This window comes from Pseudochaenichthys georgianus, chromosome 5, assembly GCF_902827115.2.
Source record: "Pseudochaenichthys georgianus chromosome 5, fPseGeo1.2, whole genome shotgun sequence".
Lineage (NCBI taxonomy): Eukaryota > Metazoa > Chordata > Actinopteri > Perciformes > Channichthyidae > Pseudochaenichthys > Pseudochaenichthys georgianus.
The window spans coordinates 19,859,592-19,874,291 of NC_047507.1; the positions used below are offsets into that span (position 1 = coordinate 19,859,592).

The window sequence follows — 14,700 nt, forward strand, 5'->3', positions numbered from 1 at the left end:
TCACACTGTCTCACATGTAACCAGCATAAGAGATAAACAGATGTTTTACAGTTGCAGCTTCCAGCAAGTCTAGAGTTTGATGTTAACAGGTTAAAAGAAACGGTTACATTTTGCTCATGATCATGTTTGTTAACCCCAGTTTACCCAGTTTAGACCTTCTCTTTTTTTTTTCCTTTCCTGTGGATATGTTTGCATGTTGTTCGTGCAAACCAGACTTATGTACAGTATATACATTAATTTGTTTTATTAATGAAATATTGGATATACATACACTTTTAAGGAAGATATGGTAATACTGAAGATTATACATCACAAAAAGAAAGAAAAACAAATTCAAGATACATTAAACTACATGACACTGCATGACAGCTTCATAAATAACAAAAGTTACATTTTGTTGTTTGGATATACAGTATAGTGTTGGATAAATAGTTAATTGAGTCATACAGTATATTTTATTTTAAACTACGTGATATATTATTAATAGTATTGTGGGTGTATATTATGAAACAATCGCATACCTTCTTTTTCCTCTTTTTCTTTTATATATATATATATACCAATGGTTGTACAATGGATTAAGTAATACAGTAATATTGCCATAGTTATTATATGGATTCTTTTTAAGTAATTACGTTTTTGACAAGTTTTTAGTCAAGCATTTAAACCTCCTTTCATATATTCATATATTTCAAATATTCACTTGCTCAGAGGGGGGTCACGGGTAAATTGTTATGATGATATAATAAATAAAATAAAAAGTGTGATCATTTTAATTTTGTGAGAATATCAATTCAATGTTGTCCAAAGTTACCAATACACGTATACATATTAAATATTTTTTTTTTATATTGTTTTTTTCTTTAATTGATTTTGTTGCTCGTCTTTTACTTGTCACTTATTTCTTTAAACTTTTTAAACCTCAGAAGAAAGTTTCCACCCGGATGCTTCGCAGGGACGTACCAGAGTGCAGCGGTGTCGCACTCAGAGCGGTCCGGGTGAGAAAGTGGGTGAAAGGTCCAGAGGCAGGAGTGACAGCAGCTCACCAACACACCTCACCGAGACACAAACACACAGGTAAGATATCATTCCTACTATTTTAAAACTAATTTCTCGGCGAGTTTGCATCTATTTCCGGTGTCGCTTCCACTCATGTTGTTGTGTTTTTCAGTCAAAATGTCCAAACAGAAGCAGCAGGCGATCAGTCCTCTGAAGAACTTCTTCGCTGGAGGCTTTGGAGGAATCTGCCTTGTCGCAGCCGGACACCCTCTCGACACCATTAAGGTGATTAAAGCCTCTCACTAATACACTGGCTTTACATTAGGATAAACCTCCAGAGGGCACCAGGTGGATGTATCGCACTCATGCAGATAGTATTATTATTATTATTATTATATGTTGCTGGCTGAGCACCTTTGACCCACATTCACTGTAACATGACTCGGCTTAAGTACCTCACCTGAATGCAGGACGTTATTATTCAGTCTATGAGTCAAGTATGTTGAAGTCTGTTGTCATTCAATTCGATTTAAAGTAATTAGTTCAATACTCTTAATAGGTCCATTCCCAACAGCCAGTTGGCCAATATTACCTAAATGACACCGGCCACTTCCTCAGGTACAGCTTGCTGGTACCTGGTAGGACCTTTGACCTTTAGACCTGGATCAATCCTCTTCATTTGCTCAACAAGGTGCAGGAAACCAAGGGCTAAGGGTTGGGCAATATGAAAAAGAATCATATATCAAACTAGGCCCTCCCATTTGACATTCCTGCCCTCCCGCAATAAACACGTTTTTATATCATTATTTTTTAAATTATAAATAAACTGTGAACTTTAATGCTACGATGTATGTGATGTCAAATAGTAATATAAGAGTAATGAATGAAAAACATCGAAGGATCCGTTTTTAAACGGAGCAGAAATAGAACTAGTCCCCCACTTCAAGTATCTTGGAGTCATACTGGACTCGAACTTGACTTTTAAGAAACATATTAAGAAAGTATCCAATACTATTAAATTCAACTTGCAACATTTTAAACAAATTAGACCCTTCTTAACTGTCAATGCTGCAAAGTCATACCACCACTGTATGATTCTATCCCACATTGAATACTGTTTTACAAACTGGTCGTTTGCTTGTGCCACAAACCTGAAACCCATAGAACAGCTGTACAAGAGAGCTATCAAGGTGTTTGACAGAAAGCCATATTCACACCACCACTGTACCATCCTTGATAAACACAATTTCTTGAGTTTTAACAATTTTAAGTTTTTTAAATGTGTTTTTTTTAATAAATGTTTACATGGACTGGCCCCCCCTCCCTTAGGGAAATTCATCCACAAAAAACACACTGGACGCTGCACTAGGTCAGAAACCAGAGGAGACTGAAGTCCACCGCAGACGGACCACTTTTGGACAAAATGTCTTCTCCATTAAAGGCAGCTCTTTGTGGAATAGCCTCCCAACTGAGATACGGATTGTCCCACTATCAATAGTTTCAAAGGTCAACTCAAAGAATGGTTGAGAAACAACCAGACGTGCAATCACCGCTAAATGCACTTTAACACAGGGGTATCTCCTTTTGCACTTCAGGTAGCTCTTGTATCTTCTCTTGCACTTTACATGTCGTTGCTGTTATAGTGTACTGCCATGTGGTAAATACTTGTGTGTGCTGCTCTTGCTCTTTTGCATATCATGTATTTCTTTTTTGCTATGTTTACAAATGTCATGTTCTTATATGTTGTATGTCAGGGACTACGGATGGAAATGAGCTCAAAGCTAAAATCCGGCATTTTTACACTTGAAGAATTATTTGTCTAAAGTGTTCATTAATGTGCATTGTCCCTATTCAAATAAACGATTACATTAAAATGACAGTAAAACAAGAATAAAGTTTAAAAGGGAGTGATTTGTAAAATATCCATAAATAAAAAGAAAATCTGCTTACAGTTCTGTTTCATATGGGTGTTGAGACATGTATCCATAGATCTCTTAAAGTTGCTCTCAAAGTGCACCAGATTGATGCTTGATGCTTCCCTGGGGAGCATGCGAAGAAAATCTCTGGCCGCGGCACATGACGGTTTTGCCCTCCCATGAAAATCATATGCCCTCTCTGTAGATTTGTTCTGGCGCCCGGTCTGCCATTGATGCTTTCACAGATTATTTACACATTGAAAATGTTGTCAAATAATCATCAGTAATGTTGACATAATAACTAAGTTGTTAAAGGCAAATTATTTACCGGCTAGAACAGTCCGTTAAATACAGAAAACGACATCTCTTTACTGTAATGCAGACTTTATAACACTTATTGTGTTTACCGTGTCTATATGCATTGAGATGCTGCTATTAGGTATTGGCCTTAACAAGCATTTAAAAAGATGTTTCTTGTAGAGTGTATTACCACTTTTTTTTTAAAACTGATAGGCAAAATATTTAACAGGTTTGTAGTTACAGTTGCTTATTAACACATAAAGCAAACACCGAGCAACAGTAGGAGTCATTTTCTTGCCACCAGGCGAATTAACTCAAACATTTTCCTCTAAATCTAAAACAGGCTTGTGGTTGGAGTTCAAACTCAGCCTAAAGATCTATAGTTGCGGTCACCACACAAAGATACACACAATGTGAGGTTCAAACTGCTGCCACTGTGATAAGTCTCTGTGTATGAAGTCGTACAAACGGAGTGCATCCTCTTCCTCCTTCAGGTGCGTTTACAGACACAAGCCAAACCCAAACCTGGAGAGAAGCTCATCTATGCTGGAACCATCGACTGCTTTAAAAAGACCTTAGCCAAAGAGGTGAGGATGCTTGCTGCCTTCACTAATCAAATAAAGAATATCATGCTAAATGTATTTCCCCTGTCATGCTGTAACCTTGTCATCTTCTTCCATCCCAGGGTTTCAAAGGACTCTATAAAGGCATGGCAGCCCCGATCATCGGGGTCACACCCATGTTTGCTGTCTGTTTCTTTGGATTTGGAATGGGCAAGAAATTCCAACAGAAAACCCCCGATGATATCCTTACGTAGGTGATGGCTCGGATTTAGACTGTGGTACTCTTCATTCCACTGTTTCAAACTCTCTAAGAGTGTTAATATGTACGCTTCCTGTCTTCTGAAGGTATCCTCAGCTGTTTGCCGCAGGGATGTTGTCTGGTGTGTTCACCACGGCCATCATGGCTCCTGGAGAGCGAATCAAATGCCTCCTACAGGTCAGACAGAAATACAGGGCGGTGCTTTTCATTTTGCTAACGTGTCTCCTCGCTTCCTTGCCTCGTGTCTTAGTTCCTCTCAGCGAAGGTGTGTGAGAGAAACGTGAGAATGAGACGTGATGAAATAGCGTCAGTAAAGATACTGCCCTCTGCAGTACAAGGATGTAAATGTCTGTGACTGAGGATTTGATTTGAATCCTCCATTTCCATTTCAGACAGGATGAGAGGAAGAATATGTTAGCATAATGAAAAACACCAAGGATCTAATCACTTAACTTAATAGTAGATTTTTTTTATAAAAAAATGAAATGGCAGCAAGTTTAAAAACATGTTTCTCCCTGGTGTGCAGATCCAGGCAGCGACAGGAGAGGTGAAGTATTCGGGACCCATGGACTGTGTGAAACAGCTCTACAAACAGTCTGGGATCAGAGGGATCTACAGAGGCACCGCTCTGACTCTCATGAGAGGTGAAGCTTTCCTCTGATACTTCCTAGGAGTCATAGTTTGCTGTCAGTTGGACAAACAACGAGAACACGTCACTTAAAAATGCCCTGTGGAGTTTTTTGTGTAAACATACTGAGATACTGTTTGGATATTTTAAATCCAATGCATTTGCTGGTGTTGAATTAGTCTAACACACGAGTCAAACATTTTTATAACAGTGCAATGTTAACTTGCTTGACAATTGAGTTTAATTGTTTCACTTCTCATTGTCATCCAACGTTCACTTGTGGCCGCTGTTACTCTTTCTTGAGACATTTTGAATTAGACGTACAGCTTTTGTCGTTGTGATCTGGACTTAAAGAGCGTTGCTATTTTTCTCAGGTGCTTTTGAAGACGTAGCACCTGGCTCGTAGCATCAGCTTTTTGTCGTGAAACCCAATTACCCTCTTTCATAACAGTGATTAATCAACGTCAGAGTTCAGGGTCATTTTCATGGCGTCTTGTCTACCCTCCTGTCGGGTGTGTATGTTAATGATAATGTTTTTTTTTTATTAATAACAATTCACTTTGATTTCTTATGTCCATAATATTCCCGCTAAAGTCACTCTTTTATCTGTTTTGTAGATGTTCCAGCCAGTGGGATGTACTTCACGTCCTACGAGTGGTTGAAGAATGTCCTCACACCAGAGGGAAAAAGGTAAATATTTGTTCTAAAATGCAGCATTAACAACATGGTTTAACAGATCTCTGAGTATGCAACCCTGTGTGTTCTCCCTGCAGCCACAATGAGCTCAGCATTCCCAGTGTGCTGTTCGCCGGGGGCATGGCCGGCATCTTCAACTGGGCCGTCGCCATCCCAGCTGACGTTCTGAAGTCACGTTACCAAACAGGTGAGGAGAAAATAGCCGCTGCTCTCAGTTGTGATTCAGTCAACTTTATGTAACGCACTATGCTCCAAGTCAAATAGGTTCACTTTAGAAAAAGGGAAGTCTCTGGGGCAAGGATGTAGTTAAACGTTTAAACGACAGCTAAAGACACATCTTTTTAGATTAGCTTTTTATTAGTAACCCCCCACTTTAAATGTTCTTTTAGTCTTTATTATTTACCTACCTTTTATATTGTTTTATTTATTGTATATGTCTTTAATCTTTTTATTTCTGTTGTACCTATATGTTCACTTTGTTTTATGGGGTTTTATATTATATTTGATATTGTTGCATCGACTCCGTTGTCTTGTGTCTTATCTGTCAGAGAGAAACCATTATTTATTTTATTTTTATTATCATACATTTGACCTCCTTGTGTCTATCTGATAAAATGTTACATTTAGCTGCATGTAAGTTCTTAACAAAGAATCTGATGGGAATTTCTTGTTTGTTTTTAACTTGTGATGTGTCATTTTGTAAAGCACTTTGAGCTGCATGTGTTGAATGAAAAGTGCTATATAAATAAAGCTTTATTATTATTAAATGCCTTTATTATTTAAGGGCCGTTTATTTTTAGATTCCATAATTTGTTGAGGTTAAAGTAAAGTGTGTCGATAAGTGCAGTCAAACGAGGGCTGCTTTTACATGTGTACTAGCTGTGTTTCTGTCTTCACTTTTTTCGTATTGCTGAAGATACATTTTTCTTCTACGAAGTTTAAAACATGTGTCTCTCCTTTAGCTCCTGATGGAAAATATCCCAATGGGTTCCGGGACGTTCTGCGGGAGCTGATCAGAGAGGAGGGTGTGGGCTCTCTGTATAAAGGCTTCAACGCAGTAATGCTTAGAGCTTTCCCTGCAAACGCTGTGAGTGCCCTTCAATTATCCTTGGTTTCCGTAACATTGGGAAGGTCTCAGAGGAGCTATACAGTACATTATGACACAAAGCAGGGTTCAGTTTGAGGAGTAAAAGAAAAAATAATAGTCGTCCATTAAGAATAAATCTTGTATTGGCAGCAGGATCTAATGCAGGGGTCACCAACCTTTTTTAGGGTGAGGGCTCCTTTCAAAAAACAAGTCGGGGGGGCTACTTTTACTCCTCTTTTGTTTTGTTTTTTGCAGTGTATATATTTAGCACATTTTAACATTATTATATGCTTACCTTTAACCTTTGTGTGCTGTTTGGGTCTGTGGCACCCGTTTTCAGTGTTTACTAAAAGAACATGTATGCAATATAATTATTTTTAACCTGCTTTATTTGGGGGTGGACAGGCCTCTCCTCCTCTAGGGGGGTCCGGGGGCATGCTCCCCCGGGAAGATGTTTTTTTAAATGTTGAAGTGAAATGCATCAATCTGTTGCACTTTGAGCACAAAATGAATTAATGGATACAGCTCTCAACACTCTATGAAAGGGAGCTGTATACTTTTCAATAATCCAAACATCTTTAGAATATGATCACAACCAATAACAAATCATTTAAACTGGTGTATTCTTATCTTATGTTACCTAGTTAGCATTCTTTCTTTTTATTTATGCATATTTTACTAATCACTCCCCTTTTTAAAATGTTTTTAGTTTTTTTTATTGTCCTATACACATTGGAATGATTTCTTACTTTATCTTAAATAGAAAAAGGTGTGCCTAGCTCTTGCTCGCTCGCTCTCTCCCTCCCTCTGTCTCGCTCGCTCACAGAGGCTGTGTGCTCCTCCGTGGCGATGACGGCTTGCGTTAAAAAATAATAATAAACATATTTGTAAAGTGGGGGGACACAAACGGGATTTCGAAAAGAGCGGGGTACATGTCCACCCTGTCCCAGGTGGAAATTACGCCATGCGTGTGTGTGCGTCAAGTGCAATAAATATATATGCAAGTTGCAACACACAGAGTAAAACTCTGCCCCTCATGTGTTGTATAGGCTGGCATGATAGACTGTTCAATGGGGCTGATGTGTTGTGTAGATTCTGCCAGAAGGAAAATCAGCAGGGAGGTGCCACATTGCTTTTCTTCCCTACTGCAACGCTGGTCCCGCAAATCAAGCAAGAACGTGATTGGTCGATATTCATTGTGGGGGTGGGGGGAGGAGGGGTGTTAGATATATATATATATATATATATATATAGAGTTGTAGTAAGTAGATAGAGTTCGCTATGATTTAGGTTTCGTTTATGCATAGGGTTGATTCTTTTGATTACATTTCCTTTTTTGTTTTGTGTATTTTATACATTTTGGATTTGCTTGGCGAGCTATTTTTAGAACATGCCCCGCGGGCGACTTTAAGTGCCCGCGGGCACCGTGTTGGCTACCCCTGATCTAATGTATAGTAAAAGAAAAGGAAATAGATCAGATGGACTCCTATCACTCAAATCAAAGACAACAATTTAAGATTAAGACCAAAAACAAGAAAAAGGAAAGCATGACTCAAATAACTAGAAGATGAATCAATAAGGAAAAGCTGTCATTTGAACCGCCTCATAAAGCTAAAAGTTACAGGTCAAGTTAAGACGTAAAGTTTCTACATGATATGGATTCCTCAACAAAAACTATTAAGGATGTGAGCTGAAATTAAGGGCACAATGTTCTAGATTTACTGTAACTTTGCAGTGAGAAAAATAATACAATTATTGCATATTTAGTCACATATAACTAAGGTCCTTCCTCTCTGAAGAACCAGCACCTTACCGTGGTAGAGAGGTTTGTGTGCCCTGAAGAACCTGGGGGCTGTGTTGTCTGGAACCTTGTGTTCCTGGTAGGGTCTCCCATGGCAAATTGGTCTCAGGCAAGGGGCCAGACTAAGATTGGTTCAAAAGACCTCATGAAAGACGACACAGGAAGTGAGGATACCCGGCCCGGAGGAAGCCCGGGGTCCCCTTCTGGAGCCAGGCCCAGATGGAGGACTCGTCGTCAAGCGTCTGGTGGCCGGGCTTCCCACGGAGCCCGGCCAGGCACAGCCCAAAAAGGCAACGTGGGCAACACCTCCGCTTCTCCGTCCCGCGGGCCCACCACCTACGGGAAACAGCGATGGGGTCGGGTGCGCTGCCAGAAGGGTGGCAGTGAAAGCAGAGGGTCTCGACAGACCAGACCCGGGCGACAGAAGCTGGCTTTGGGGACGTGGAACGTCACCTCTCTGGGGGGGAAGGAGCCGGAGCTTGTGCGGGAGGTGGAGCGTTACCAGTTGGATCTGGTTGGGCTCACCTCTACGCACAGCGTTGGCTCTGGAACCTTACTTCTGGATAGGGGTTGGACTCTATTCTTCTCCGGAGTTGCTCAAGGTGTGAGGCGCCGGGTTGGGTGCTTCGTTGTTGGAGTTTACCCCAGTGGACGAGAGGGTCGCCTCCCTACGCCTGCGGGTTATGGGGGGAAAACTCTGACTGTTGTGTGTGTGTGCTTATGCACCCAACAGCAGTTCAGAGTATACAGCCTTCTTGGAGACCCTGGAAAGAGTCCTGTATGGGGCTCCTGAAGGGGACTCTTTAATCTTGCTGGGAGACTTCAACGCACATGTGGGCAATGATGGAGACACTTGGAGGGGCATGATTGGGAGGAACGGCCCCCCTGATCTGAACCGGAGTGGTGGTTTGTTACTGGACTTCTGTACTAGTCATGGATTGGTCATAACAAACACATCGAACATAAGGATGCTCATAAGTGTACGTGGTACCAGAGCACCCTAGGCAGAAGGTCCATGATCGATTTCGTTATCGGACCTGAGGCCGTATGTTTTGGACACTCGGGTAAAGAGAGGGGCGGAGTTGTCAACTGATCACCATCTGGTGGTGAGTTGGGTCGAGTGGCGGGGGAAGCCTCTGGACAGACCTGGTAAGCCCAAACGTGTAGTTCGGGTGAACTGGGAACGTCTAGAGGAGGCCCAAGTTCAGGAGGCCTTCAACTCACACCTCCGGCTGAGCTTTTCGGGCATTCCTGGGGAGGTTGGGGACATTGAACCAGAGTGGGCGGTGTTCAAAGCCTCTATTGCCGAAACTGTCCGACACCTCAGGAGTGGGAAGCAGGGAACCATCCAAGCTGTGAACAGTAAGGATGGGACGTTGTTGACCTCAACTGATGGAGTGTTAGGGCGTTGGAAGGAACACTTTGAGGAACTCCTGAACCCGACAACTCCGCCCTCTATGTTAGAGGCAGAGCTGGAGTATGACGGGGGATCAACACCAATCTCCCGGGGGGAGGTCACTGAGGTCGTCAAACAACTCCACAGTGGCAAAGCCCCGGGGGTGGATGAGATCCGCTGAGAAATGCTGAAGGCTCTGGGTGTTGAGGGACTGTCATGGTTGACATGTCTCATCAACGTTGCGTGGAAGTCGGAAACAGTACCGAAGGAGTGGCAGACCGGGGTTGTGGTTCCCCTTTTTAAAAAGGGGGATCAGAGGGTGTGTGCCAATTACAGAGGCATCACACTACTCAGCCTCCCCGGGAAAGTTTACTCTAAGGTACTCGAAAGGAGGGTCAGGCCGATTGTCGAACCTCAGATTGAGGAGGAACAATGCGGATTCCGTCCTGGTCGTGGAACGACGGATCAGCTTTTTACTCTCGCAAGGATCCTGGAGGGGGCCTGGGAGTATGCTTATCCGGTCTACATGTGTTTTGTAGACTTGGAGAAGGCGTATGACCGAGTTCCCAGAGTTACTGTGGGAGGTGCTGCGGGAGTATGGGGTGAGGGGGTCTCTACTCAGGGCCATCCAACCTCTGTACTCCCAAAGCGAGAGCTGTGTCCGGGTCCTCGGCAGTAAGTCGGACCTATTTCCGGTGAGGGTTGGCCTCCGCCAGGGCTGCGCTTTGTCACCAATCCTGTGTGTAATAGACATGGATCGGATTTTGTCACTGCATCCTGGTAAAATCAAAATATAATGTAGCCTATAATGTTTGTGTCTTTGACATTAGCGCTGCCATGCAGCCACCTGTGCCCTGTTCTACGAAGCCAGTTCAACATACCCTGGATATGTTTGAGTTATCTTAACTAACCCCAACAAACGAGATATCGCTAAGCGGTCCTACGACGCTGGTTATCAACTCGGTAAATCAAGCCAGGGTTTCTCTCTCCAGCTGAGAGCGCGTTCACGTGAAAGGGGTGGGGTTAGCAACATTTGACCAATCACAAACGGGGACAAGTCAGAGCCGTATCTGGGACAAGTGTACTGACAGTGCAGCGTCATACTTCATTTGTAATAGTCCTTTATGCCAGTGGTTCCCAACCTGGGGGGCGCGCCAAAGTTCGCAGGGGGGGCGCCAGGCCTCAGATGAAATATAATATTTAGATTTTATTTTTTACATATAATTGTAACACAATCCATGATTGTCACTAAAAGCCTTGTCTATACATTACAATAACAAATAATTGATTAATTAATTTGAATACAAATTCAAGTTAGTATATTATAAGCATAAAAAGACAGAAATGTATAATTTTTTCTTTAATATAAATGTTTCTTCTGTGCGTTAAATGTCCAAACCGGGCTTGTCTGGATAAGCGCATTTTTAAAATATAGTCATTGTCCATGCCGGCTTCAGTTGGATTATTTTTCACAGTTGCTCCGATCAGATCGGTCTGCCTGCCTGCCTGCCTGCCTGCCTTCGATTCTCTCTGAACTGCCTGATCTTTTTAATGTTTAATGTCAACAATTTGTGCAGACAGCATGAAGTAGAACAGATCGCCGGTGCTAATGTAGCATTAGCGTTAGCATATCTCCCTCGGGCTTAAATGGTAGAAGAGATAGAATGATCACCCCGGTGTGACAGTACTCTTCAAAGGGTTCACGAAATATGACGACTACTCTTATTGTTTAACATTGTGGGTTACTTGATGTTACTTGATGTTAAAGCTAATACACATGACAAGGCTAAGACTGTAATGCTAACTAACGCGCTTGCTACTAGCTAGGTAGCTAATTTGATCCAGCCAGCCACTCCTGGTCCTTTCATCAGACGGGAAGCGAAAGAACGAGCAAGACCCATTGCTGGTATGATTACAGCCTGGTACTAAGCACACAGGCATCTTGTTAAAGTTATCTTATCTTAGCTATCTCTTATATTTAGCGGAGGAAAGCAATTGTGACATCAGTTATGACATCACTTACTCTGGGATTTGTAGTCTTTCTAGTTGCGTATTTTTCATAGTCTTATATTTCAACAGTTTTACGACAAACTGTGACTTTTTTGACATGGAAATGATTTTTTAAGATTGACAAACATCATATGTGTAATTTCTGGCACAATTCAAACGGGATCGAAAGATACCTTTTCTCTCTCCATTGACTTCAATACATAATTTTTCCGAAATAAGGTCCCATGGACCGGAAGTATATGGGCGTGACTTCGCCACTCAGCCATGATACATACATGCGTCCTAGATGCGGGCTTGCATACACACAGTATCACTCCGCAGCCGCACCCCATCAGTAACGTCCTGATGGTATATGTGCGCGGCACTATATACTACAATTAATGAAAAGTAAACTAATATTAGACAAATATGAACTTTAAACATCCATGATTTAAACATATAATCCAGGATACAAGCCACATAGTTGCACCTGCAAGGTGAATACAGAACAACTGGTTAAAAAATAAATAAACTACTCTAAAGTGTTTGAAAGCGTACAACAGTTTTATGATATCACTGCCCCATCTAGACACGAGTGGATCTGACATTTGAGTTGAGGGTTTCGTCAACCTAATGTGTTACTTAAAATAATACTTCTGCATACAGTATGTGACAATATAAGTGTTGCATGGCCAGATACGGCACGAGAAGCTGACTAAGATAAGGAAATATATATGATATATTATATGATCGATGATCTGATTGATGATGTGATATGAAGTGCGACACGTCGGCGTCTTCCCTGCATACTGCAGTTTAAACTGTATTTCCTTTATCCTGTAATATGACTTGATAGATTTAAACTTCGCACACTGAGCTCTGATTGGTCAGCAGGCGGTGCTTTCACTGAGTCGATCTCTTTTCTGAAGCCGGAGGCGGGCAGCGTCAGGTAAAAAAAGTTATTTAGCCTTCCCAAACCTGAGCCTCACGCACCGCCTATGATCTCTGGGTCTTGTTCTCAAGTGAGGGAACAATGGAGCGTGAGATGGGCCGGAGAATCGGAGCAGCGGGAGCGGTACTGCAGTCGCTTTACCGCACCGTTGTGACGAAAAGAGAGCTGAGCCAGAAGGCAAAGCTCTCTGTCTACCGGGCCATTTTCGTTCCTACCCTCACCTATGGTCATGAAGGATGGGTCATGACCGAAAGAACGAGATCGCGGATACAAGCGGCCGAGATGGGTTTTCTCCGCAGGGTGGCTGGTGTCTCCCTTAGGGATAAGGTGAGAAGTTCGGTCATCAGGGAGGGACTCGGAGTTGAACCGCTCCTCCTTCGCGTCGAAAGGAGCCAGTTGAGGTGGTTCGGGCACCTAGTTAGGATGCCACCTGGGCGCCTCGGAGGTGTTCCAGGCACGTCCAGCTGGGAAGAGACCAAGGGGTAGACCTAGGACCAGGTGGAGGGATTATATCTCTTCGCTGGCCTGGGAGCGCCTTGGGATCCCCCAGTCAGAGCTGGTTGATGTAGCCAGGGAAAAGAAAGTTTGGGGCTCTCTGCTGGAACTGCTACCCCCGCGACCCGACCACGGATAAGCGGGAGAAGATGGATAACTAAGGGCTATGTTAAACATCTGTTGTGTATTACATCACTATGATAAACAAACTAAAATGTGTGTCTTTGTGTATTTTTTTCAGGCTTGTTTCTTAGGGTTTGAGATGGCGATGAAGTTCTTTAACTGGTTAGCACCGGATCTGTGATGAAGACTCTGCATCGCCTTCGTTTGTGAAACCGAAGAAACACAACGTAGTTATTAGCAGCACACACACATACAAACACACACACACACACACACACACACACACACACACACACACACACACACACACACACACACACACACACACACACACACACACACTCAATGAATCACAGAGAGATTTTTCCTATAATGTGCTTTTTATCTTTGAAACCTCAAGCTATGCAGGGCACTTGGATCATTCAGACCTGCGGTGGATTCAGAGCAGAGATGTTGGCTCGGTACCAATACGCACACACACACACACACACACACACACACACACACACACACACACACACACACACACACACACACACACACACACACACACACACACACACACACACACACACACACACACACACACACACAGAGACAGACAGCCGATTGTTCTCACTCCTTTTTGCTTTACTTGTTTTCTTTAAGTGGTGTTATTTTTTATATCAGAAAAGGAGTGAAGTGAACATGTCGTGCCTTACCTTTCCGTTATCTGTGAGCAGGTGTGAATATCAGGGAAAAGGTGCTCTGCGTTGTTCTGTGTGTGTTCAGTCTCTCAGCAATACAACACTTCCTGTGAGCTCCGCCTCCACTCAGCGACACCGACGCTAGTTACACTTTCTGTTTGTTTTAATGTGAAATATCAGAGTAATCATACTGAGATTGATTGCAGTTTATGAATGTCATGTAAAAAATATTAAAGCAGAATCCATATTTAGAAAACAGACTGTTTTTGCATTTTTTCTGAATTCTCTTTTTAAATTGGATTTATTGTGTTAAAATGTGAAAGCCTTGACTGTCCGGGCTTATTAAAACAATAATAATGAATTGAGTGATGATAGCCTAAATAAAAGACATTAAATAAGTTTAAAAAAAGGTATATTCAATTATTAAAATATACAGTATAAGTATAGCAAGATCTAATAAAATATGATAATTACAAGTATTTGCTTTTTCTATATGCAGAAATTAATGTTCCAATTGTGATTTTTTGAAACCACTTGAACTTTATATAAACGTATCTGGGTCATTCTACAGAAAAGGTGGAAGTGCTGTCACTTACTTTTGCAGACACCAAAATACATGACGTTGACCTAATACTCACATTCATTATGTATGTTGAATAAATAGAGATTGTCTTTGCAATGGTACTAAATAAAAAATAAATACAAAATGGTTTGATACGTAAATTGCAATTTATTTAAAATGCCAAGTTCAAGGAACTGCCTTGTCACTTTGATCATACATGGAAGTGGAGCCTATAGTTTTAATTTAAA

At 41.9% G+C, this 14,700-nt stretch overlaps 1 protein-coding gene across 1 annotated transcript; it reads left to right on the forward strand.

Annotated features, from left to right (window-relative positions):
• Positions 1-969: 969 nt before the first annotated feature.
• Positions 970-14,146, forward strand: slc25a20 (solute carrier family 25 member 20). The gene is made up of 10 exons (XM_034082463.2): positions 970-1,077; positions 1,172-1,284; positions 3,710-3,802; positions 3,901-4,028; positions 4,124-4,214; positions 4,564-4,681; positions 5,283-5,355; positions 5,439-5,548; positions 6,324-6,448; positions 13,323-14,146. The coding sequence occupies exons 2-10, from the start codon at positions 1,177-1,179 to the stop codon at positions 13,383-13,385; spliced, it is 909 nt and encodes a 302-aa protein (XP_033938354.1). The 5' UTR covers positions 970-1,077; positions 1,172-1,176; the 3' UTR covers positions 13,386-14,146.
• Positions 14,147-14,700: the final 554 nt, after the last annotated feature.

What these genes read in the sequence shown, in the direction of transcription:
- slc25a20 (XM_034082463.2), top strand. Translation starts at nt 1,177, where the DNA reads ATGTCCAAACAGAAGCAGCAGGCGATCAGTCCTCTGAAGAACTTCTTC. An exon ending in AAAAGACCTTAGCCAAAGAG is followed by an intron (nt 3,803 to 3,900) that starts GTGAGGATGCTT and finishes CTTCCATCCCAG; the next exon opens with GGTTTCAAAGGACTCTATAA. An exon ending in GAAGTCACGTTACCAAACAG is followed by an intron (nt 5,549 to 6,323) that starts GTGAGGAGAAAA and finishes TCTCTCCTTTAG; the next exon opens with CTCCTGATGGAAAATATCCC.